General features: G+C 41.7%; 1 protein-coding gene across 1 annotated transcript; it reads left to right on the top strand.

Annotated features, from left to right (window-relative positions):
• Positions 1 to 6,358: 6,358 nt before the first annotated feature.
• Positions 6,359 to 23,348, top strand: n4bp1 (nedd4 binding protein 1). Its single transcript, XM_068603119.1, has 12 exons — positions 6,359 to 6,853; positions 9,780 to 10,007; positions 10,178 to 10,351; positions 11,364 to 11,890; positions 12,565 to 12,934; positions 13,401 to 13,739; positions 14,279 to 14,514; positions 17,838 to 17,968; positions 18,420 to 18,516; positions 19,646 to 19,753; positions 20,762 to 20,863; positions 21,020 to 23,348. Exons 1-12 carry the CDS (start codon positions 6,542 to 6,544, stop codon positions 21,372 to 21,374), a joined length of 2,979 nt encoding a protein of 992 aa, XP_068459220.1. The 5' UTR covers positions 6,359 to 6,541; the 3' UTR covers positions 21,375 to 23,348.
• Positions 23,349 to 25,064: the final 1,716 nt, after the last annotated feature.

The following is a 25,064-nucleotide window of genomic DNA, read 5'->3' on the forward strand; positions in this document are numbered from 1 at the left end:
TAAGTGGGCGGGTGTGGTTGAATATTTGTGTGTGAGCATGTGTGTGTGTGTTTTGTTGTTGTGAGTGTTACCTTCAAATCTCCCACCATGAGGCAGAGAAACCAAACGCAGCAGTCCTGCATGACACATTTTGCTTTTTCCTCCCATTCGTTTTTCTCTTCTTCACAGACACAGTATTGTTTTTTGGGGGGTATGAATTAATTATGAGTGCATGTGTATCAAGTGAAAGTGTGTCGTGTAATCTGCCATTGCTGCAATACAATCACTCATTCCTGCATGTGCATCTGTTTTCCGCCTTTTTTTTCTTTATTCAGATGCTGTAGATGATGGATCAATGTTTTACTATCGACCGATTTATTTTAGCCCCGCTAGCGAGGCTGGATTTTTCATTTTCAGTCTCTACGAGTTGATGACGGGACGATTTGTCTTTATTCTTCTGAACAGATTTGACCGAAGCTCCAGTGTCCAAGAGTCATGGGCAAGTGGGGCAAGTGGGGCTATTGTGGCCTAAATGAGTATTACAACAACAAAACACTTTACAAACAACAAATTTCACAGAATCTTTCACAGATACCCTTTACAAAGTCAGATTTCACTTACAAACACATCTCAGTACCTCTCTGGGCTTGTGGGACTCTAACAAAGTAATACAAAGTTTTAATTTTTTTTTCTCTCTCACATATTTGCTTCTGGTGCCTTCCGTGTATCCTTCACCTTTCTAAAAACACGTTATATAAAAGGGGGAAGGCTTATGCAATTTGTAACACCCAGCAAGGCCAATGAGACAATGCTTTCTGATAAAAAAAAAATGTTTTTAAAAAAATCCTTTGAAACACCCCTAAGCTTTGTTTTATTGGGGTTTTCTTTGCAAATTCCAATTTGTTTGGTCCTAGTCTTTCATAAAAGATGTCTTATTAGTATGTTGGACGTTGGTAAGGGCCTTAACTACGGAGTTGGAACAAGTCTGAGTCTGTTCAAAAAGATATTTTTGGGAAATCTTGCTTATGTCATGCTGGATCTTCATATGATCAAAATATGTTATAAAAGTGATTTTTCTTTAAATACACATTTTCTACAAATATATTCTGGAAAAAAAGATATAAAATAACACAAGTATTAGAAGTATTTTGGGGTTCATACAACTGCTTGAACTACTTAAACACAGTGAACTTTGAGAAGAGTTCCCCTCCCTCCCCTTCCATATGGGCACATGACATGGTGCTTATTTAAATCATGTACAATACCAGCGACGTCTGCAAAACCCATCAACCCCTTCTTGACGAAGACCAGTGGTCAGGAAAAGACTTCAGGATGTAATTTTTTGGACTATTCTTCTGCAGCCTTGGCTTAAAACCAAGACAGCTAAATGGAATTCAGCCAATCATTCATTTTATTATCAACACCTGTGCTTTTCCTGCTGTGATTCTGCTTTGAAACAGGCCAATAGCTGATGATTGGACTTTAATTGTGAGCCAATAGCCAACAATTTTATGAAGCATGAATGAAACAAATGATGCATGTCACCTTTGCCTGCTGCTCATTCCATTTCATCTATATTGGTCATACAAACAAATACATATCAGTTGAACAAAGGGGGACCTGTGACTCCAACATAAGAATAGACAGAGATGAAGTAAATACTTGTATGCGAAATGCAATGTGACCGGGACTTAACACCGTGCCTCACTGCATGTTTGCAGCTTTTTTAGCCAATGTTTATGAAGCAAACGCAGCCAGAAGATGTGTCTGCTAGCGCCACGATCACAAATTAGCTTTTCAAAATGCTTGTAAAGCTCCTTAAACGTCAGCAAAGCAACGGACAGCTTCCACCACTGGAATAGTGGCTGACAAAAACTTACTGCTGGAAGTGGGCTGCTTCTGAAACACAAATAAATAATGTCCGTTTTCTCTGGGCTCCCTTTAATTTCCTTCTCTCGGGCTACATTTGCTTTCCGATTCATTTTTCAAGCTAGAATTCAAGTAATTATTAATAAAGACCTGTTTCTGTGGACGTCAATTTGCGTCGTCCTTTGGATATTCAAACTCCGGCTGAAAATGGTCCCCAAGATACTGTAATCTGTCTCCGTCGCTGAATCTCTCTCTCTCTCTTTCCGTGTGTGTCTCTCCACCTCTATCGCACGCACACACACACACACACACACACACACACACACACACACACACACACACACACACACACAGTCATGTTGAACTAAAGAGGAGCATGTGTCACAGGTCAGCCTCAGTTTCACCTCACAGGTGGCAGTCACAGCTGTTCTCTCACACACACACACACACACACACACACACACACACACACACACACACACACACACTGTAACTGCAGTATGGAGACCCCTGTTGAAGCACTGAGGCAATGGGAGGGTGTTTTGTTTCACTGGAAGCCCTATTTCTATTTGGACTCCTTAATATTTCTACTGACAATAACTTGAAGTGAATTACGTTGGTAAATGTTTGCTATGTTGTCCTGCATGCTAGAATCACAAAGAGTTGATATGCCATTCTTTTGTCTGCTTGTCAATAAAATGTGACTGATGAGTGTGATGTCTTTGATACTCAGCCACTGGCAGGATTTCAACAACTCTGTCGACTGACAGCACAGCCCATGACAGGAGCACTGCCAAAACCACAGTAACACTCAGCAGTGCGCTACAACGGTGGATATTGCTGAAAACCTCCTCCTGTTTTTCTCCCCCTCTTGCCACATAATACATCACAATGAACTTTAATAAAGACAATATTCCTTTGCTGATGCGTCTGAACCTCAAATAATGAAAAATATAGATTTGAAACATTTTTAAGTCGATATTACTCTCTGTCGTCAGGGAGCGCAGACAGAAGAGAGTATCAAGTGGCATTCCAAAGATTACAGCACCATCTAGTGGCTGCTGGAGATGCAGACAGCTTCCTGGTCGTGGTTGCTTTCGGGCCCTGAGTAGCAAGATGCATATCACAGCTTCCTGTAGAAAAGCGTAACCCAGAGATGGAAGATTCTTCCAATCCACAAGTACAATAATATGACTGACGCATACATACAGACAGCAATCAAATTCTGTATCATATTCATGGGGCGGGGGTTTCACTAAAAGAAGCAGAAGACATTTTAATAAAAACATCATCTGCTTCATAGACTTATCCTTTTCACGACAGCATCCCGCACGTCAATAAGAGGACATGAAGTTAGATTTTTATTAACTGTGTGTTCTGGTCAACGAAAGGTTGTTCGACGAACACTGTCACAAAGTGATTGAACCAGATTGAACACGGACAGCTTGTCGATGCAAATTTTTGTATCTTATTTCATACTTATTTCAAGTTGTTATACATTTTGCAAGGGACAGATTAAATTACCCCCCTCAGATCATTTTTGGACAGTTCCTTCAAGACATTTACCCCCAAATGTTTCAGCACGTATAGCAGCAAATAAAGGCATGGCAGCTGGAGTAGAGCTTATCTTTCCACATCAAGTCGACTCTTTTTTCGAACTGTAAAACTGAAGATTGGTCCTGATTAAGGTCTGAAATCATAAAATACTTGCGTTGTGCAACGACTTCCGTTTTCCGTGCTGCATATCGTTGACCTTCTTGTAGCTCGCCGTTGTTTCACGAGTGTGACGATACTCTGCAAAATGTATGCTATATTCCAAAGCAGCAGGGTCAAATGTTCCCGTGGCCCCGAACGCTTCAAGAGCAATGGCGAAGGAGGAACAAGGTGAGGGAGCCTTTCTGAGTGTCGGTCTACTGTAAGTGTAGGTGCAGTGGAGAGGATGAGTTCTGACTGTGCTTAGTGGAGGATGTGGGTTTTTAAAGCATATTTTCTTTTCTTTAGCCTTTTGTGATATTGTGTATACCTGACTGAATAACAAACGTGGGATGACACTCACCCACCTGGCAATGGCATGGTTTCACTCACCCTCCCACCTTTTCTTTCAGGGTAAGTCACTCAGAGGTCACGACACTCACTCATGGATGATGTCACCACATTTTAACCTTTTAAGCTCGATATATATATATGAACACTATATATATATATATATATATATATATATATATATATATATATATATATATATATATATATATATATATATATATATATATGGACAATAACTATTATATATATATATATATATATATATATATATATATATATATATATATATATATATATATATACATATATATATGTATATATATATAAATAGTTGTTGTTTTTTCGATCATTTTTCCCTCTGTACATGTGTTCAAGTAATCGTATGAATCCCAAATGAGTTACAATATGATTTTTTTCAGAATTTTGCTGCAAAAATGTTTTTATTTAAAATAATAATAATAATTTATACCATATTCTGATCATAACTATGAACACCTAGCATTATTATGAGCAAGATTAACCAAAAATGCCTCTTGAAGCGAGTCTCCGAGTTTTTCAAACTGTATGGTTGAGGGCCTTAACAACCCACATACTAATAAGACACCTTTTTGGAAAGATTAGGACCTAAAGAATTGGAATCTGTATAGTAAAACAAAGCCTTGGCCTGTTAGAAAGGAGTTTCAGTCAAAAAAAACTGTGTCGTTCAGTTAAAAAATGGTTGAGGAAGGCCTTGGCACTCAGAAATGTCAGCTGGAGAGAAAAAACAACCCTCTGGCCATTTTGTGACTTTAGGTACTAATAAGGGGTTTATAAAGACATGGGTTGCTTTGTTAGACTCCCACAAGCACGTACGGATACGTGGCTGTGTCTGCTCGTGAAATCACATATAAGAGATACATATTACGAGTTCGGTGAAACATTACGGTCGCCGCGGCAAGTTCATGGAGTTACGTAACTACTTAAACTTAACAGTTACTTTATTTGTATTTTTAAACCATTGGTATCTTCTCATAAGAGATTTGTAATTGTAACAATTTAAATTAAGTTAATATTCCATGTAGTTGCAAAGATAATTAAGTGTCCGTTTTAAAAAACAAGATTTTTTGTTGTTTTAAAAAAAAATAGGGAGGGTGTGTGTGTGTGTGTGTGTGGAGGTAGTATGACAAACCATCATTTAACACATGGACACATGGACATAACTTTACAGAGACTTTAAAGTCTTTTAATTCTAGTAATTGACATATTGACTTTGGCTTGAGCACTGATATTATTGGGCTGCACGGTGGTGTAGTGGCTAGCAGTGACGCCTCACAGCAAGAGGGTCTGTGGTTCGGATCCCGGGAGGGGCGGGGTTTGGATTCTGGTCTGGCAGGTCCTTTTGTGTGGAGTTTGCATGTTCTCCCCGTGGCAGCGTGGGTTCTCTCCGGGTTCTCCAGCTTCCTCCCACAGTCCAAAGGCATGCAGGTTAGGTTAATTGGACTCTAAATTGCCCGTAGGTGTGAATGGTTGTCTGTCTATATGTCTGCCCTGTGATGGACTGGCGACTTGTCCAGGGTGTACCCTGCCTTTGCACCTTGACAGCTGGGATCCGCTCCAGCGCCCTGTGACCCTAATGAGGATAAGCGGTTAAGATGATGGATGGATGGATGGACTTATAGTGTTGGAAGTCGTTAAATATGGATTATGTCATGAAAGTGGCGTCACAAACGTGTCACAAAGCGAGGTAATCTGCAGAGGAGAGCCCAGGCAGATAAACAGTGGCTGATGTCTGATTTTTGGTCTTTATAATTCTAGTTAATTGTTGAACGACCTTAAAATAGGGTTTATCATCTAAAAACCTTCACCAATGATTTAAACATAGAGAAACATTGTCGTTATTTATTATGCGTTCAGCCCACTTGAGATCAAAATGGGCAGCATGTGGCCCCTTCACTAAAATTAGTTTGACACCCCTGCTATGGAGGCTGAGGGCTACACTGGGTCCATACTGAGAGATTCCTCAAGTTCAGGAAAATCCATGCTCTATATTGTTCCTCTCCAAGATGAACTAGAGCTAACACCTCTTCCTGCAAGTGCACCAGAGTTTGCACTGATGCCGAAAGCCAGCTGCAAAACAAAAATGGCTCTGCAAATGCTGGCACTCCCTATCAATGACTGTCTTTACTTACACCCTGAAACATAGGTGAAATACTATCCAATTTGAGGTTAAGGATGATTTTAAAAAAGTGCCAATTGTAATTTAAGGATCAAGTAACCTTTTCTGTTGTTTAATATATGATCTTTAAAAGCGGTCAACAAAGTAGGTACTTTTATTTTGGTCAAATTTAAATTGCATGACATTCCGCACTTATATAAAATATTCGAGTACTTTCACAACTGCAGATAGGCATCTCAGCCGTGCTAAGCACGATTGTCGTGTTTTGATGACGCAATCACTGGGACTTTCCGGATACGTCATTCGGGGCTTCCGAGTTATTAAGCTAGCTCAACCTCTGTGTTCATGTCGTTAGACACTGTAAACGTCGCCTCGTTGCCCTGGAGTACACACCAAAAGATACCATGACAACGCCAAAGGACCCCAACAGCGCCGAAAGGTCTCAATATTGAGACGTCGGTGTCAGCAGCGACGGTCAGACCGAGAGCCGCAATGTCAACAACGCGGCCCCTCCTCGGAATGAGGCGAGGCACCGAGCTAACGTGCGCCGAGCAGCCGGCCAGCAGGCTCCCTACGTCCGTCGGGAGGCAGCAGCTGGAGGACCCCACTGTGGACGAGTTTACGGTGCTGGAGGAGAAAGAAGACGAGCTGAAATGCGCCAGGCCTCGGGTGGAGCAGGTTTTCAAAGTAACATTTACCATTATTGGTCTGCTTGACCACACGGGACAGCCGCACGGCAGCAAAACATCCCGGCAGATATGGCTGCAGCTCGGAGGAAACAGAGACGACGTGTCCAAAGCAAAGGTGAGGTCCCGTGAAACCATTCAATTGCACTCTCTGTCAGTAAGACAGAGTTGTTGTTTGTTTGTGTTGTTATACCAAGATAAGCCCAAATAACCACCTCTCATGGCGGTACCGCTCAATGTCTGCCCGTTCACGGCTAACGAACAGGTGTCGGTGTCCCCGGTTGGCGCCTGTAATGTTAACTGTTGTACGCCAGAGCCGGGAGGTTTGAGACTAGGTATGGAGAAGGCTTTTTCTCTTCCGTTTGTTTTACTGGCCTAAAAAGGTCGCTGCTTTAACCTTCTAGATACAGTTACTACATTACTACCACTAACTACCTCTTTAGCCACTGCGTCCAGAGTGCAAACGGTGTATGTGTTTTCTTTTCTTGACATAATATCAACTATACATACTCTTTATAAACTCAGTTTGGATCAGATATTCACCGAAAGTATCGGTGATAGCAAAAAATAGAAGGAAAAAAATTAAGTTGCAATAAAGTTTAGGAAATAAAATGCAGTAGTGAGATGCATACATTGATTAATATCCTTAAATCTGGTTCAATTAAAGGCAACAACAAACTGAAAAGTCTTCAATCTGGATTTGAAGGTCTACGATGGTCCTGCAGGGACCTGCAGCTTTCAGGGACCTTCGTCCAGATATGTGAACAAGAAGAACTGAACACTGCTTCTCCATGTTTAGTTTAGATTTGACTCTTGAAACAGAACATAGGTAAAATAGTTCATAAGAAAGCAGCAGATCACAAATGTATTTAGACCCTTAACTATTAAGTGCTTTATAAACCAACAGCAGGAAATTTAAGTAAATTCTTTGTTGTGTAAAGACCTCAGAACTGGAGTGATGTGATCCACTTTCTGGGTCTTAGTAAGGGTTTCCGCTGCAGCGGTTTTCATACCGTTCCCAATCGAAAACCTCACTTTTGACGTTGTGGTATCTCGGCATGACATTTGATTGTGTGTTTGTCAGACAGTTGTCGCAAGGAAGGAAGCCACCAAATTACGCCATGATTCGAAAACCCCTGTGGACACAGATGGGTCACTTCAATTTAACAACCATTTTTACATGTTCCGTTTGTTTGTGTTTTTAAAAGAGGAGGTGCGCACAGACATTACAACATATGTATGGCTTTCTTTCTCAGTTAAAAATTCATTTGATTGTGGGGGTTTTAAAATCCCTCAGTGTATTGTGATACCAGTTACGACCCTTATTTATAAATGAATACTTTAAGACCACAAACGACAATCGTACAGCATTTTGGTTCCTGGGGATGTTCGCCCGGGAAGTGTTGTTGTTGATTTATTGTGGAGTTGTATCTGACGTCTAGGACGGCTGCATATGAACCTGGGATAACAGTAGTTCTGCAGGCACCTTTATGTCTTCCTTTTTTGCATCATACACTTTATCAGATGTGGCAGCACTCCCTAAAAAAAATAACAGTGCTCAGTTGTACTGAATCACACTAACTGACAATAATGTGGACTTCACAAGATCACATTATTTATTTTTTAAAGGCACCTGGCTGGGCCTGCAACACATTTAGAGATTATACACTGCACTTGCATATGCAAAATAGCTGTCGGCATCTGTGGCATTTATTTATCCCTGTGGGATTTTCACATGCATCTGTTACACTTCTGCATCTTGGGTCTCTTTAGTGTTCAAGTTGTACACTAAAGAGACCCTTGCAGCTGTTCCAAGCTCTGCCAGTCAACCGAGACTGCGCTTTGGAAATGGTAAGTTTTGCTGTCAGTTTATTCGAGTTATGATAAGAATGACACTGGAGTCAAATGGCTTCCGGCCTGACCGTACTAAGATGGTGCTTCCCTTTCGTTGGGAAATCACTGTCATTATTCCCATGACAACATTTCTTGTAATGTAGTTTCACTAGTTTGCATCTCACTTGACCCACAAGAAAAGATAAAATACCACTGTACGTGATTGAAAATAGCCCCGTTTGTAACTTTCTCTTTGAATAATTTGCCAAAGTTTGAAATATATATATATATATATATATATATATATATATATATATATATATATATATATACACACACACACATATATATACATACACTGATTGCCCTCTATACTTCATAAAATGTCTGACCAGAATTTCATTACTGCAGCTTCTTACGGCTTGTCCATTTGCTGTGTTGTGTGTTTTGCTTGAATAGTTTAATCACAAAACTAAGTACACTGACTTCACTGCTAGCAGAGTTAGCTTCCAAAAATGTAAACAAAACTAGTTTTCAATAAATAGTTGTATTTCAGCTACAATATCCGCCCATTTGGTGGTTATTGCCGAGGGCCATGCCTACTTAGAACCCAGACTCATTTCATTGGTCATTTGATTTCAAAAGCCACTCCTAAATATGTGTGATCTGGTTCTCTTACAAGTCTGACGCCCGTTCTTTCTTTCGTTCTGTCCCACGGCGTCATTGTTGAGTCATCATACATTCTTTCTCAGTATTTAGGGTTTTCTTTTACACATTAGTGCTTAAGAAATGTGACACAGTATCTGTGAGGAAGTAACCGAACCCACCTGCAGCTGATTCATTCGAACATTTCCCATAGTCAGGCGATTCCCTGAATCATTGACAAGTGTTTAATTTCAGCGCGTTGTCAGCTCCACTGCTCTAAAGCTAGTTGCATGGGCGCTTGTGTGCTCATAAATTGACAGAGTATTGCAAGCAATTTTGGCACTAATGCTGCACATTTAATTTTGTCCTTTATTCCGAATTTTTGCTGAAATCACAGGTAGATTTTTAAGGAGCATTTGTCACTAAACATCTTGTATCGAAGGAGCCCGGTTTGGCTTTTGTTTTTTGTTTCAACAAGGTATTTTTTGTATTTGCAAAATTGTGCTTTTTTCTGTTTCCAATGCAGTCGTATAAAATCACAGTATTTTCCTCTACTTGTTGTGCAGGAATATGTTCGGGGACTCTGTGACCCAGAGCTTCAGAAAGAAGAGAGGTACCCAGCGGACATGCACTGTATTTTTGCTGGTGCACGGGGCCTCTTCCTGGACAGGCTCATACGCGACACAAGTGCCGAAGTTGTGGTGCCTGAGCCGGGCCGCCTGCGGTTGTTGGGCCGGGCTGAACCCGTAGTGATGGCCCAGAGCAGAGTTCAGCAATTTGTAGCGCTGTTCCAGGTAGGGAGTGCAAATGATCTCTGGTTTTACTATGCAGTAGTTCGGTCCAGTTATTGGGTGGTCATTTCTTTTCAGTGCACAGAGGACTGTTCATGTACCAATAATCCAGTAGTTGTAAAAGGCTTTACATTTAAAGTCCCATTTAAAGTCTGTGTTTGTAATGTATCCAGGAAAAGCGAAGTCTGCCAAGTGACAGAGAGCCCACGGTGAAGCGAGCGTTCAAGTCCTTTGTGGAGGAAAGGGATGACAAGTACATTATGGAGCTTCTTCTGCTGCCCAGTGCCCTGAAGGAAGAGTTACTGGGACTGGCTCAAAGCCCCACGACCACACACGCATCCTCCCTGGTTAGTACAGCAATAACCACTGTTCAGTGTCTAGCTGAAATTCTCTACAGTGTCTTTGAATAAGTTTAGAAAACAGTGGCTGGGTTCCAAATTGCATACAAAAAATGTAGTACATACTTCAGCTGCCATTACAAAGTAAGTAATGTTGTGTGCAGTATGTATTTATCTGGGACATACTTCCATTTAATATTGCATATTAAACTTTGACACTTTAACCCATATAACCACTTGCATGCTGAAAAATGTGACCGTATACAATAGAATATCCTGGTATCTTATGGCATTTTACATACTATACACATACAAATTTCTGGCATACTAATGGTGTGGTTCTGGGTATTCGAACGGTAAAATGTAGCCACTGGGTTCCAATTGTGGTGATATGTCCGTATGGCGTTCTACCACAACTCAGTCAGAAATCGACAAATTCTGGATCGTAAGAGTGAGCGTATTTGTAACTTTGCAGCTAAGATGCAATGATTCCATTTGTCTTATTTCATTGAAGTACATCGAATCAAGGCAATAATGACGCGCGAAGGATGTGCATTCTTAAATATCTCACCCTGACTGAACTAATCAAGCAAATAGGCTTTTTTGTACTGGTTGTAAATTTAAATTTGTTTTCCAGGAGAGATCAATTGTTTTATTTTCAAGTTAAAAGTCTGCATCATCACTGTGATATTTGTGTGTAAAAGGTTTATGTGCACTGGCTGTAGTCGAGTGCCTCGATAAGTCAATTTTCTGAAATTCTAATAAAATCAAAACTGTGTTCACAACCAAGGTAAATGATGAACACATTTGTATTCGTCAAAGTAAGGCAGGTTGTTCCTGTTCTGCATCTCCAACATTTTCAAGTGACAAATCAGGCCTGCCATGGACATGTTAGATCAAGCTGGAAACTTTTTTGCCGTGCTTCTTTGAGTTTGAAAGTACGATATGAATCATGACCTCTGACCTGTCCTTCCTAACCACTGTGATGCGATGTTTCCTGTCCCCAATTCCGCTCAATCAGATGCTGCATCCCAGCATGGCAGAGGTCGACCAGGACCGCTCGCAGAGTAGCACACCCGTGACGGAACTCTCCAACCGCATACTCAGCACCAGCTTTGAGGAGAAGGGGAGCGCTGCGGCATCTGTCGTTGGAGGCGGCAAGGCAGGGGCAATGTCGGGCTTGGGTCCCGAGGCCTCCCTGCCGCTCAACGGCACTCGGCCCTCGCACAAGCGGCGCTCGTCCGAGAGCGAGAACCGCGACACGAAGAGACAATACTCCCTGGAGCGGAGGGACGAGTCGCCGGAGAGAGCGCGAGAAAGGGAGCGACAGAGGGACAGGGAGAGCCGGGGCAGCGGCGGCAGCAGCAGCAGCAGCAGCAGCAGCTGCAGATCCAAAACCCCCTCGGCTTCATCCTCCCTCTCCTCCTCCTCGGGAAAAGCAAACACAGTAGTTGGAACGATCATGTTGGACTCCAGTGAAGGAGTCTTGGATGATGGGGAGGCAGTAAGCCCAGAAACCAATCTCCGCTGCTTAGTCAATTTCTTCAGGTAAAGGTCATAATAGTTTGAAATGTTTAAAGATTACATAACGCCTATTAATAGTTAACCGGATATGTAGTCGAGCATAACATTGGGAATTTTACTTTTACAATTTGTGGTTTTGTGTCCGTCTATCCAGGGTGCTCGATAACTTATCGTTCATCTCTTTTTTCCTTGAATGTTTTAAAGGAAGAATTTTCATATTTTCAGTCATATGTGGATGGATTTCAATGTCAGAGGTGGGGGCTCAAAATCCACAGTCCAACTTCTGCGCAAAAATATATTCTAATGTTCCGAGGCTAAAATGAAGTGTCAGCGGACCAAGTTGGGCAAATTAACTGTATTTCCTTTGCTGCACAGCATCGGGAGGATAGAGACAAAAACAAAGAAAGTACTGACTGAGACTTCATATTAGCATTGGTTGAACTTTCAAACAGTTCTGATATCACTAAACACGGGAACGGGATGGCACTGGAGTGTAGATCCACGCCCATGTGAACCTTTACTGTGTAACTGGCCCCTGTCTGGGATTGCGTTGGAAAGTAGCCAGTATGGACAAGAACAACAGCTTTCAGTGTGCATGTGGGCTTGTGAGTGTATTTTAAGAGTGTCCTTCAAAACATATGAACACCTCTCTTTTTCTGCCATTTAAAACAACGTTTAAAAAAAATAATTTTCTTCAGAACCATGGGTTACCAGAAGGAAGTGGTGGAGCGTGTCGTCAAGGAGACAGGACAGACGGAAGATACCTTCCTCGTTCTGGAGAAAATCGTTGAGGAAACAAAACAATGTGAAGAGGGGTCAAACGGGGGGGAAAAGGAAAGACGATTGAACTCTGTGCGCTCTCCAGACACTCCCTCGTCATCGTCATCCTCTTCCTGCTCCTCCTCCTCTTCATCCTCCTCTATGGTCTCTCGATTCAGAGAGCTGAGCAGAGCGTTTGTAGACCAGGGCCGGTCTAAAGAGAACATTAAGCCCAACCAGCATGGAGGCAGTAGCAACGGTCTGGGGCACCGGAGGCAGTGCAGCGGCAGTGAGACCAGCACTCAGCAGGTAACACACCTCTCTCTCAAAAAAAGAAGAAAGTTGCTTCTCAGTTCTAATAAAACACCAAAATTCAAGCAAGCTTTTTGGACTTTAACGAGGGAAAGGCCGAAGCTCCACCTTTTTATATCCCTGATCAAGTGGAAAAAAATTGTTTTGCTTCTTTGCATTATACATTTCAGCGAATATAAACACACGGCTCTTAACCTCTGGAATTTGCAGCTCTCACATCTAAACTCCCATGACGCATTGTTATGTTTTCCTCAAAGCCGCCTTATTAGCCTTATATCGTCTCTCCTCCACTAAACGCTGATTTCTCCCGTTGAATTGCCGTGGTGGCTGTGCAACATGTGCCAGGATGCATTGGGTGCAAGCTCTAGGAAATGTTCGATGGCCATTTGAAATGCAATGGGCCACAAAACCTTGTTTTACTCCCAAAGGAGAAAAAAAATAATCTTAACTAATCTAATTTCAGGCCATCACCATCAAGAGGAGCTCCAGTGCTCAAGGAGGAGCAGGAAACTATGAGGTTATCACCATTGATGACGACGATGACGACGACGTCCTCGTTAATAGCAAAACGGCGGACAGTCGGACGTCCCGGATGATGACAGTGCCACACCTGGACACCCAGTCCGGTTCCAGAACGGACTACTTGGCGTGGGGAGGGGGCGGAGTCTTGCAGAGGGACTACCTGTCGAGGGGTGGGACTCAGACTTTGGGGGGAGCGGTGAAAGTTGAAACTGTGACGGCGCTGCGCAGCACGCCTCAGTGGCTCACGGCCACCACCAGCTCCTTAGCATCGACCCCCAGTGTAGGTATTGTCTTTAAGTCAGCTCACATAACGTGTTGCGTTTTTCCTTGTTTTTCTTGGTGGTTTGACCTTTTTAGAATAAAGATATAGTATGAGATTGTTTTTATATGTCCTAAAGTGTGTTGAATGTGGATCCACAATATATTGTCTGGGAAAGTCCAGGAAGTTGACCCAAAAGTGTCTGAAAACTTCACAATTAGTCAACTTATATTCCTACTAATGAATCATTTCTAATTGGAGGCTCAATGTTTAACAAACCCGTTTCACTTCTGGATGAAACGAAGAATAATGAAACAAAATAAGATTGATACATTTTATATTGAAGTGGGTCTTGTGTCTGTCCTGTGTTTTATTCCATTAAAATTGGTTTGTTCAACTTTGATACACACTTGTCGGGTAAAAAAAGAAAGTCTACCGTACTTGTTTTAGAGCTGGGAATGAGGTCTTAAACATGCCCATTCCTGGCAGTTGTTTCAGATTCCGTGTCATGAATCCCCTCCTTTTTGTAAGTCATTTCTTTCTATTTTTCCCCCCCTCAGTCAGCTCAGCCCATCCCCCGGCCCTTGGCCTCTCCCTATAAGACCATCGGCCACATGGGGTTCCATGGCGTCGGGGCTAGAACTCCTCCTGCCAACGACCCCCCGGCTCCTCCGGTGACGGGGTTTGCTCGTTTCCATCAGTCGCTGCGGACTCCCTACACTCTAAAGTTGCCAAATGAGCCCGGACGCCCAGAGCTCAGGCACATCATCATCGACGGCAGCAACGTGGCTATGTCGTGAGTCTGCACAACACACTCCAGACACACGCCCAGAGCTCAGGCCCAGAGCTTTCACTGTTTAGGCTGGTGTGCTTGGCTAACTGCTAACCGCTAACAGCTAACGGAACTACCAGTGGCCTCTTTGCACTGCCAAACAGTGATGTATTTATTAGTGTGTCGTGGAAGTTGCAAACCGACGAGAAACTTTCATGTGGCAGAAAATTGGCGCGAATTCTACCAAGCAGAAATAAGTTTAATCTGGATTCAGCAACTAAAAACAAAGCATTATGTGTTTTATTTTCAAGCAAATGATTTGACTGATTCGGCACCTGACAGGGAGCCAAGTTACTCTGTCCTCCTGGAGTACTATCTGTTAAAACTCTCTCTCTCTCTCTTCTGTGTCCAGGCACCTATTACACTTGTGGTGACACAAGTGTCATTCTGACAGCATTGTGGCTTTTGGTCGGGGATTTGTTTTTGTGTGTTAGTGCACTTAATATTAGTTCAGCTCAGAACATTGGTGTTTAGGACTTTTCTTTCTTGAAGACAAACCTTCTCAAATTAGTTGAAGAAAAAATCTGAAGTAGAAAATGATGAATATGATGATAAAAATAATTATTTATGTTACTATTATCTCCGTCAGGAGGATTATGCGATTGGTCGCGTGTGCACCTCTGTGTCTGTCCACAGCTCGCATTCTGTTTCAGCTGCACTGCAGTACCTCGGCACAACTTGGTCGCCGCTAAGCTAGCAGCTAGTCAAGTTTTATTTGTGTATTATATAACAACAACTTTGAGCCAATCTCTTGCATACACTGTCGTTTCTTCTTGAGTTTTGAATTCTTTGTGCTTCATAACCATTGTTGGGGTCTATCGTTCGTTGGCTTCCTTTCACTGTTTAGGCTGGTGTGCTTGGCTAATTGCTAACCGCTAACAGCTAACGGAACTACCAGTGTACATACTGCCTGTGCGTGGCAGGATTGTATGATGTGTCTTCATACAGCCTTTTATCGACGATTGTTTTTCGTTGTGTTACATTGTGGGTTTTGCGGTGCATAACAGGCTTTTAGTGTTGAGGCGGGATCCTCTCGTGTGTTGTGTTCATTCATTCACTAAATTCAGCAGCGGTCGGTGCAGACACACCTACTTCTACCTATTTTATAGTTTATTTGTTCTTAATGTTTTTGTATATTTGCACATCACTGTCACATGGATATGAAATAGTTTGGAAAAAAAAAAGTTTTACTGGTATGGATGCCAAGAGCTGTAGTTCCTTCGATGATTTTTTTCCTTCTGCACATGAAGCCATCACCCTTCCCATCAACATCACCATCATCATTATCAGTTAAGGACACACACACACACACACACACACACACACACACTCGGTCTTACTCTCAATATAAATGAGCCACCTGTAGGCAGCTGCAACCCTTATTGTGTAGGTGCACCAAAACTTAGCCCACGGATTCACATGATCTTGTTACTCATCACTGTTGAGCCGGCAGAGTGAAAACAGTCGTAACAACATGATTTGATGAGTATGGTGGGGTGGGCGTGGGGATATGAGGAGGTGTTTTTGGGAAGAAAGGCCTTTTCTTGTAAAAAAATCTTTTTGTATTGTACAGAAATTGTGCAACAAAGGAAGAATTGAGTGTAGCCTTTTTCTTTTTTTACACACTCTTTGCCAATGTGTCATCACAGTCTTCAACCCCGAATGACTTCATCTTGACTTCTTCTTGTGCGACCACTTCTTTTCATGTTTGGTTCTGGGTCACTTCCACTCTCCCTCCCTCTTTCCGCCGGTGTCGACACCTCCTCTCCAGAAGACGGCTTAAACAAAAACATGGGATGACCGGACAATTGCAATCTGAAAACACAGCACCAAGGCAACCAAATATTTAAAATATTTTTGGAGATCTCATGAATCCAGTTAATTGCAGTGTTCAGTTTCTTCTTTTTGTTTACTTTTATTGGAAACAAAAGGCAACAACTGCTTCAAATTGATGTCCAGGTTTCCACAGATATTTTACTTGTTGCATAATCTCTTACTGCTCGGGTTCCTTATCACTATCTTTTTCAACAGTTGATGGAACTTCCCTTGAGTTTTCTCTCTCTCTCTCTCAGATCTCAGATCTCAAGTTCGTACCCAGAGCGAAAGTGAAGTTGCCAGTAGTGACATAACTGCCAGAAATGCTCATGAAGAGAAAAAAAACGAGAGAAAAAAGAATTCTCAGAAGAGTTTTGTAATTTACATCAGTTTTTCAATTACTAGTTTGGCTTTTTAGACTCGCCCTTCTTATGGGTCGGTATATCTCGCCGGCCATTGGTTTTCTGCTTTGAGGTGATCGTAATGTCATTTAAGATTCAAAGCACAGTCAAAAAAAAAACAATAAGGTGAAAGGGTTGAGGCGTCGTAATGAGGCAAACTGTCCTTCAACACACACCTGAGAGCATCAAATATACTAAGACATTCATATGAACATTTGAAAACAAATAATTGCAGAGGACGTCACTGGTGTCACTGGCTTGCAGCACTCCGCTTCCTGCTCGGTGAGGCTTGCTGCTCTCAGGGAGTTTCTCATCTCTGTTGGTGTTTGTTTTGGTTTTTTTGCGGTTTTCTGTCCTAGCAACCTATTTGTTGTACTACAGCTGTCTGACGTGCGCGTAAAGGCCCAAACACACGGTGCACCTCACACCATCAGCTGACCCAGATTGTCGCTGTTGACGTGCACTGTGTGTGTGTTTGGCTGCTATTTTGTATTGAGCACCATGAGAACAACTGCCGGGTTTGCCATTATTTACCATTAACACCAGTTTGACAGACCTGCACATTTTTTAAGAATTCTTAATTCCTTTGACTTTGTCGCATCAATAAAACAGGATTGGATTACATTTTATTTGCTTTAACAACACTTCAGCGGCAACTCTGCGACAACGTTACTGGATTTATGTAGCTTTGTCGCTCGCAGTGTTATGTCATCTTTAGCATTGTTGACTTGTGATGATGTGGTACGTAGGGATGGACTGATATAATCTTTTCTTTCCTAATACAATTCACCTCAACTCATACTATCTACCAATGCAAGTGCCAATACGATACCAGTGCTCCCTTTAACCCACATTGTATTTACTTTTTTTTTATAGTGACATAAGGCCGAAGATGTCTGTTGCCTAAGACCTCTGAATATTTCTCACAACAGAAATGCAGACATTTTTCATAGTGCCATTGACAAAGATGTGGCTTGGTCAGATTACGATCCGATACCCAAACGACATGATAGAGTGAGCATCCAAATGTCCCTTCATCTCACTGTGCCTCTTTCCTCTTCGTCCCTGCAGTCACGGCCTTCATCGGTTCTTTTCCTGTCGAGGAATAGCTCTGGCTGTGGAGACCTTTTGGCGACTGGGTCACCGGGAGATCACAGTCTTTGTCCCCCAGTGGCGCCAGAAGAGAGACCGACTTACAACAGGTACACGCGTGTGCATGCTCATACAGGGCTGTCGTAATTTTTTCTAATTACGTGTTGAGTGTGTTAATTAAAATTAGCATGTTTAAGTCCTGCCTTTGAGCTTTAAGGGGGTTCAAAAGTGAAATAGTAAACTGGAGTATATAAAAAAACAGTTCTAACGCTTGCTTTTACATGTTACATGTATGCTGTTAAAAGTATGAATGTAATATCATTTCATACATATTCATTTCAGACCTCGTAGTGATTTAAAAACTAGACAATTTCAGATCACATTCGACACTTAAAGGCGCCCTTTGCTATAGGGTTAGACCTTCCAACTGACTTTTCAAACTACTTACATGCATTCGTGTTTGAGCATGCAGGACCAAAAACAAATTGTGTGTGCGCTTTCTTCCTTTCCCGTTTTATATTATCATGTAATTTTAATAGAATTATTGTTATCTTATTACAGAGCAACATTTTCTAAACCAGCTAGAGGACCTGAGACTGCTCTCCTTCACTCCCTCCAGAGAGGTGTGTGGCCAGAGGATATCCTCACATGATGACAGGTACACACACTTTTCTTAAGCCTTTGATCAAATCGGACTTCTTAGGGAACAGAGTCCACCAATCTTGAGTTTTTTACATCCAGACAGCAACATGTAGACAGAGGAGAATCAGTCGAGCGTGCTTCTCCTGAACCCGTGCATTGAACCGCAAAGTATCTTTCAGTGTGTCTCTTACTCTCACCCCACCCATCGCCAAAAACAGTCATGCTTTATTTTCATAATTGAGATGAGTAAGGACAGATTTACCCATCCCAGATAAAGTGGTTTGATGTGATTTCTAATTCTGTAATTGAATCCTGCTTGTGAGTACCAAATGTCAGATCTCTCTGGATCTTTTAAAATTGATACGCAAATACACTGCCTGGCCAAAAAATAGGTCACACACACTAATATTTCGTTGGACCGCCTTTGATTACAGACTTGCATTCGCTGTGGCATTGTTTCGATAAGAGGTTTCTGAACAAGATTTATTCCATCCAGTGTTGCATTAATTTCTCACCAACATCTTGTATTGATGATGGTAGAGTCTGACCGCTGCGCAAAGCCTTCTCCAGCACATCCCAAAGATTCTCAATGGGGTTAAGGTCTGGACTCCATGTGTGAAAATGATGTCTCATGCTCCCTGAACCACTCTTTTACAATTTGAACCCAATGAATCCTGGCATTGTCATCTTGGAATATGCCTGTGCCACCGGGGAAGAAAAAATCCATTGATGGAATAACCTGGTCATGGCTGAACCTGGTTGTTGCTGAACCTAGACCTGACCAACTGCAGCAACCCCTGATCATAGCACTGCCCCCAAAGGCTTGTACATTAGGCAGTAGTAGTTATATCGAGGTGACAACCTTTTTTTCGTCAGTTCTTGCAAATATAATAGGCAATATTGCATTTGGGGTTTATAAAGATTAATGCAGAATACAGATCCTGACTCGGCAATCTTTTGCCAGTGGATTCCCCTCTGTGTAAAGCAGCCCTGAATGAGCTTCTGAACCTTTTGAGCCAAAACGAAAAAGTGTCTACTCTAATCTCTCTCTCTCACTCTCTCTGTCTCTGTCTCTCTCTTTCTCTCTCTGTCTCTGTCTCTGTCTCTCTCTCTCTCTCTCTCTCTCTCTCTGTCTCTCTCTGTAGGTTTCTCCTCCACCTCGCAGAAAAAACAGATGGGATCATAGTAACCAACGACAACCTGAGGGACTTTGTCGACACCTCGAACACCTGGCGCAAGATCATTCAAGAGAGGTAAATGTGTGTAACGTTCACACAGACGCTCAGTCATTCACTTCTATTCAATTCAGTTTATTTTGTATAGCCCAAAATCACAAATACAAGATTTGCCTCGGAGGGCTTTACAATCTGTATACATGACATCCGTTCTACGTTCCATTACCCAACGAGAGGCTGAAAAGTCCACCGAGACCGACCGCCGGCTGGGTCACGAATGTCATGGGGGGGGGGGGGTCATCTTTTATTTATTAGCTAGAGAATATAAATTGAGATGCTCTACTGGTTTAACCTGTGTCACCGATTCTCTGTGACGCTGCTGTCACCGGGTAATTCCTGGTCGGACTCGTCTGACTGACTCAGGCTAGTTAGACCTGTTTTTATGAAGCCAGGCTGGATAATGGGGATCAACTTCAGGCCACTTTGAAATAGTAATAATAACTTTATTTATAGCACCTTTTTAAAAACAAAGTTTACAAAGTGCATGACAGAGAAGCAAAGCCTTGACATAACTTAAATACCAGTAAACAAAAATGACCATAGCATAAAAGGTAAGAGGTGGTCTGAAGCCACGGTTTTCCTAACACGCAGATGTGTAGGGGTTCTGTTTGTTTATCACATTATTATGTTTTTGTAAGATTATTGCACCTTCAAATGCTTTTCATCTTCTCATTACTACTGTAAATCAGTAATGTTTAATTGCTTTTCAGTGAGATAAAGGCTTTACATAGAATGTTACACACACAACTTTTAGCACAGATGGCTTTGATTTGATAAATGTGAGCACAGATGTTCTTTTATCAGTTGATATTTAGTTGTTGGATGTTTTTGAGGGATGATTATTCAGCACATTTGCACTTTGGAGTTTAGATAACGCGAACACAAAGGCCTTCATTCTTTGCCTTGACCCTTTTGAGGCTAACATTTTTTTTTAATCCTTTTTAGATGTTAAAAAATGGAATACAAAAGAATCATCTCTGTGAACCATATGTAAACCGGTCATATTTCTTTTCTCATCACTGATAGGTTGCTTCAGTTTACTTTCGTGGAGGACCACTTCATGATCCCCGATGACCCTCTGGGAAAAAACGGACCTCACCTCGACATCTTCCTGTGTCGACACAACCGGTGAGTTTTGCATGTGTTTTGTGAGGTTGGAGGAAACCTGTGATATTGATTTTTTAATTTTTTTTTGTGATCATGATGTCAGTCCTTTCCCTTATGATACGATGACCGAATAGATGCTGGATTATTCTTATGGCATTGTCCATCTTTCCCTGCCAGGAGGCCTACAGTCACTCCTGCCCCTCTGAGACCGCCAGACATCCGGCCGTCCTCCCAGCAGCAGCAGCCGGTTTACGTCCAGGCCCTCCACTCCGCCCCTCGGCCCCCTGCCTCCCTGACGCCCCTGCCCACTGTGCACTGGCCCCACTCCGGTCCCCCCGAATGGCACCCGCCCCGCCGCTCCCCTTCTCCCTCGCCCTCGCCCCCTCCACAGCGGTCGCCGGGGGAGACATCGGAGCTGAAGAGAAAGCTGTACGACATCTTCCCCGACCAGAAGCAGCGGATCGACCGCATCCTCAGCGACAACCCATACATGAGAGACCTGAACGCCCTGTCTGGGCTGCTGCTGGGATAAAGATCCGGCTCAGTGACAATCAGCAGACACACACACACACACACACAGTACATATGAACACATATGCAAGATCATATACGTGTTGGCAAAAACATAATTTATTTCACCATTTATTCCAGCCAGAAGGTTATGTGAAGTTTTTTTTCGTTTTAATATTATTTTTTAACAAAGACTGGTTGTCAAATAAGCTGCTAATTGGCTGCTATTTTTCTCGCCCTCCTCTTTGCTCTCAAATTGATTTACGGTATCCACACAACCACAATGATAACACATTGTCATGTTTGTCCAGCAGCAGATTCTTTTTGATTCCGATGATCAGAAATCATTGCAGATCTTCAACAACAGTCCGGAGGTTCCTTGAATGTGGGACCAGCAGTGGGAGAAAAATGTTTTGGACCAACGACAGTGAACTCGTTACACTGTTGACAGCGGCTCAAGCTCAGTACCTGACGGGTTTCTTCTCCAGAAGCTTGTTTACAGACTCGAACACATCTTTGAATAAACAAGCGTTAAGCTTGTTATGCACCCAAATTGGGACATAAACATGTTTTTTTTATTTTATTTTTTATTTGCAGTTTTCACATATTAGGTTATACACTTGTTATGTTCTGTAACAGTGAATTCACAGTTTTTCAACTCTGTGTCAGTCATCCGTTTCAATAATTTACAGTACTACATTTTTTATTTTGGCAGTGTTTTTCTAGGAAGCATGATGAGATCACTCGCTTATGCATCATACAAATCTCTATTAGTGACAATTAAATTAAGTTAATGTTGCACCAAAATTTTCCCTAAAGTTATATTTAGATCTTAGACACAACTTGCCACATTACGGAAGCACCTCTATGCTAACTATAGCTATATAGATGGGCAGTTATGACAATGTTGAGTCCTCTATTTTACATGATGTATAACTGCAGGCTGAGTTATTCCCACTTAGCGATCTATTGCTCTTATTAAAGCAGCGCTGCCCATCTCTATCCTTTTGAAATGTTCACCTGTACATCCTGGCCTCCGCGCCAAAGATCACCTGACAGAATCGGAATGATGCTCTCGTACGTTATCAATTCATTACCAAATGTCAAAACGCTAACAGCTAACGCTCTTCCTCAGGCACAAATCTTGTGTTTTGGATGGATATCATCGAGAATGCTTTACCATAGAATTTTCATTGTTTAGGTTTTGCGTTTAAGTACCATCACTGTGACATAACCCCTACATCCTCGTGTTCTCTGCCAGCTCTTTTTTGCTGCTGTTTCTACATGATCCCTGAAAAGCTGTGGAAGAAATTCACGAGGATGAGGTCCCGAGTTCTACGTTAGCATTCAGTTCGGGGGAGTTATCTGCCTCAGCCTTTTTTGGCGATAAGTTTGTAAGTCCACCACACTACAAGAGTTTGGATTTATCCTTTGAGTTAATGGATCCACTTTAATTTGAAATTGTACACCGTACATTTGCTCGCCAGAATAACATCTTGCAAAGACGACATATTTCTCATGTTGCATTTGTAATTACTGTTAAATAGCTCAATTGAATGGCTGAAGGCAAGTAATGGTGTCGTGAGTAAAACAAGGTTTCATTGATAATTTGTCAGAGGTCTTGTGGTGTTTTTTCTTTTCTTTTTTTACCATCATACACCTAGAGAATTCAAGCCGCTGCTTGCATATATTTGATGTGCATCTGATTTTTGTAATATACACACATTGTATCTCCTTTTGAGGGAAAAAAATCTGCACAAAACTTTTACAAGGTGTCTCAAAGTAAGTTTTGTTTGTACTTTCCATGTTGTTGTTGTTGTTGTAAGGATTACTGAAGGATTTTCTCTTTTTTTGTTGTATTATAATTATTTTGTGTATTGATTCTTTTTTTCTTTCTTTTTTGTAAATACAAGCATTTTTGGCTACGGTGCACATATGGTTTATGTATGTGGGGGCGGGGAAAAGGAAATAAATATGGCAGTCCCCATAAAACATTTATTTGTGTGTGTCGTCTGGTGTTCACACGTCTATCAAGTTTCGAATTACTGTTCCTTTAATAAATTTTTCTGAGCCCACTATACTGTGACGACGTTAAACACTAATTTAAAAAAAATTACAGAATGTAGCTACACGCTAATTACATAATGTATATTAAAGAAGATTGAGCAACATTTTTGTTTTTGGCAGTTTTGAGTTGTTTCCTGAACTTTCTAATCTTTCCTACATCAAGATGTTTTTCGAAATCTCTTTTTTTGTCGTAGCCTATAGTTGCCTAAGTGGCATTTGTTGTCTGGACAACATTCATTGATAATCCATGACAATAGTTTTTTAATCCCAATCTCTTACGGATTTACAGCGTTATGCACAATTCATAGTCATGTGACTTTAAACATGCTGTTACATGTGTGTTCAGCCCGATAAATACGATTTAGGATTTATGACGGAACATAAAATCAATGAAATGCAAGCAGAAATTATACAGATGTATATATATTTTTCTTACACAGATTTAATCATCAAACATTTCGCTTTGTTCTTGCTTGAAGCTGTTATGACAAAAACGAGTAAATAGATTAGTTGAAATGACGTCTCCTCTCATAAGGAAAGAGCCTAGAAGACGATCAAATCAGGGAATAAAAAGTGTACAATAAATACTCACAATTGTACACAAAATGTTTTTTTTTAGTCATAGTCACGTGATATGTTGCAGCAAAGTGCTGTCCCATATATAGTCACACCAGTTCAAGCCCCCACAGCCTCTCACACTCAACCAGTTACCAGGTAACGTCAGTAAATCCCTGAGGGTTCAAGGTTTGAGGGCTGAGGGGGGACACTGGGTTCGGCCCATTGAGATATTTCAGTCTGGACAAAATGGTGTACCAATTGCGTGACAGGATGTCATTGGCATCCCAGGAGCCGTGCCGCTAGCATGGCAAAATAAACCAACATGGTGCAGCTGCCAGATTTCCACAGAAACTTCCAAATCGTGGATCCTTACCAGCCGCTTCGGCTTCATGTTTATTGCCATACATGAAAAGCACAATTCAAATGAAATGAAATGCATCTGCCAGAGCTCTCTCTGCCATTTTAAAAACGAGATGTAAATACATAGAAAACCCTTTTGGGCATTTTCACGAAAGGAAGGAAGGAAAGGAGACCAAGTGCTGTAATACATTATGTCATGTGTTCAATGCAACATCTATAAACTGTTCACGTCCAGGGTTGTCTCTATCGAAATTAATAACAACCTCCAAAGAACCACCATGAACATTGATTGGTTTCACTGTCGCAAGATGGATTGTTCTATTTCCAACAAGACAGCACCCTTAGCGTGAAACAAGTGATGGAGTGTGTGTCTGAGACGATACACATGTTGAACATCTTTTTCTTTTTCTTTCGTTCTTGAGAAGAAGTCCAGCCTCATAATGTTTTTAAGGTGCCCACTTTGATGGTTCTGATGGTTTGCTTGAATGTGTTTCAAGTTAAGAGTGTCAATTTGGGATTCCTTTCGTCTGTTCTTGTTCAAAAAGGAGGGAAACGGCAGATGTCACGAATTACTAGAAGCAGAATCCCACACGCTCCTCTCAGTATCTCTTGCAGCATTAAATATAACATAATCCATGTTTTTTGCTTCTAGTTTCATTTTAATTTGGGCCTGCTGCTGTCAAATACTTTGTTGGGCAGAAATCCCATCGCCCAACTCTGACAATGA

Source organism: Clinocottus analis, unplaced genomic scaffold, assembly GCF_023055335.1.
Source record: "Clinocottus analis isolate CAN_PGR_092001 unplaced genomic scaffold, fCliAna1.0.p SCAF_6, whole genome shotgun sequence".
Lineage (NCBI taxonomy): Eukaryota > Metazoa > Chordata > Actinopteri > Perciformes > Cottidae > Clinocottus > Clinocottus analis.

Bases quoted from the DNA above. Each gene is read 5' to 3' on its own strand.
- n4bp1 (XM_068603119.1), top strand. From the start codon at position 6,542: ATGTCAACAACGCGGCCCCTCCTCGGAATGAGGCGAGGCACCGAGCTA. The intron at 14,515-17,837 runs GTGAGTCTGCAC...TCGTCCCTGCAG, and splicing joins GGCAGCAACGTGGCTATGTC to TCACGGCCTTCATCGGTTCT. The intron at 17,969-18,419 runs GTACACGCGTGT...ATCTTATTACAG, and splicing joins GAGAGACCGACTTACAACAG to AGCAACATTTTCTAAACCAG.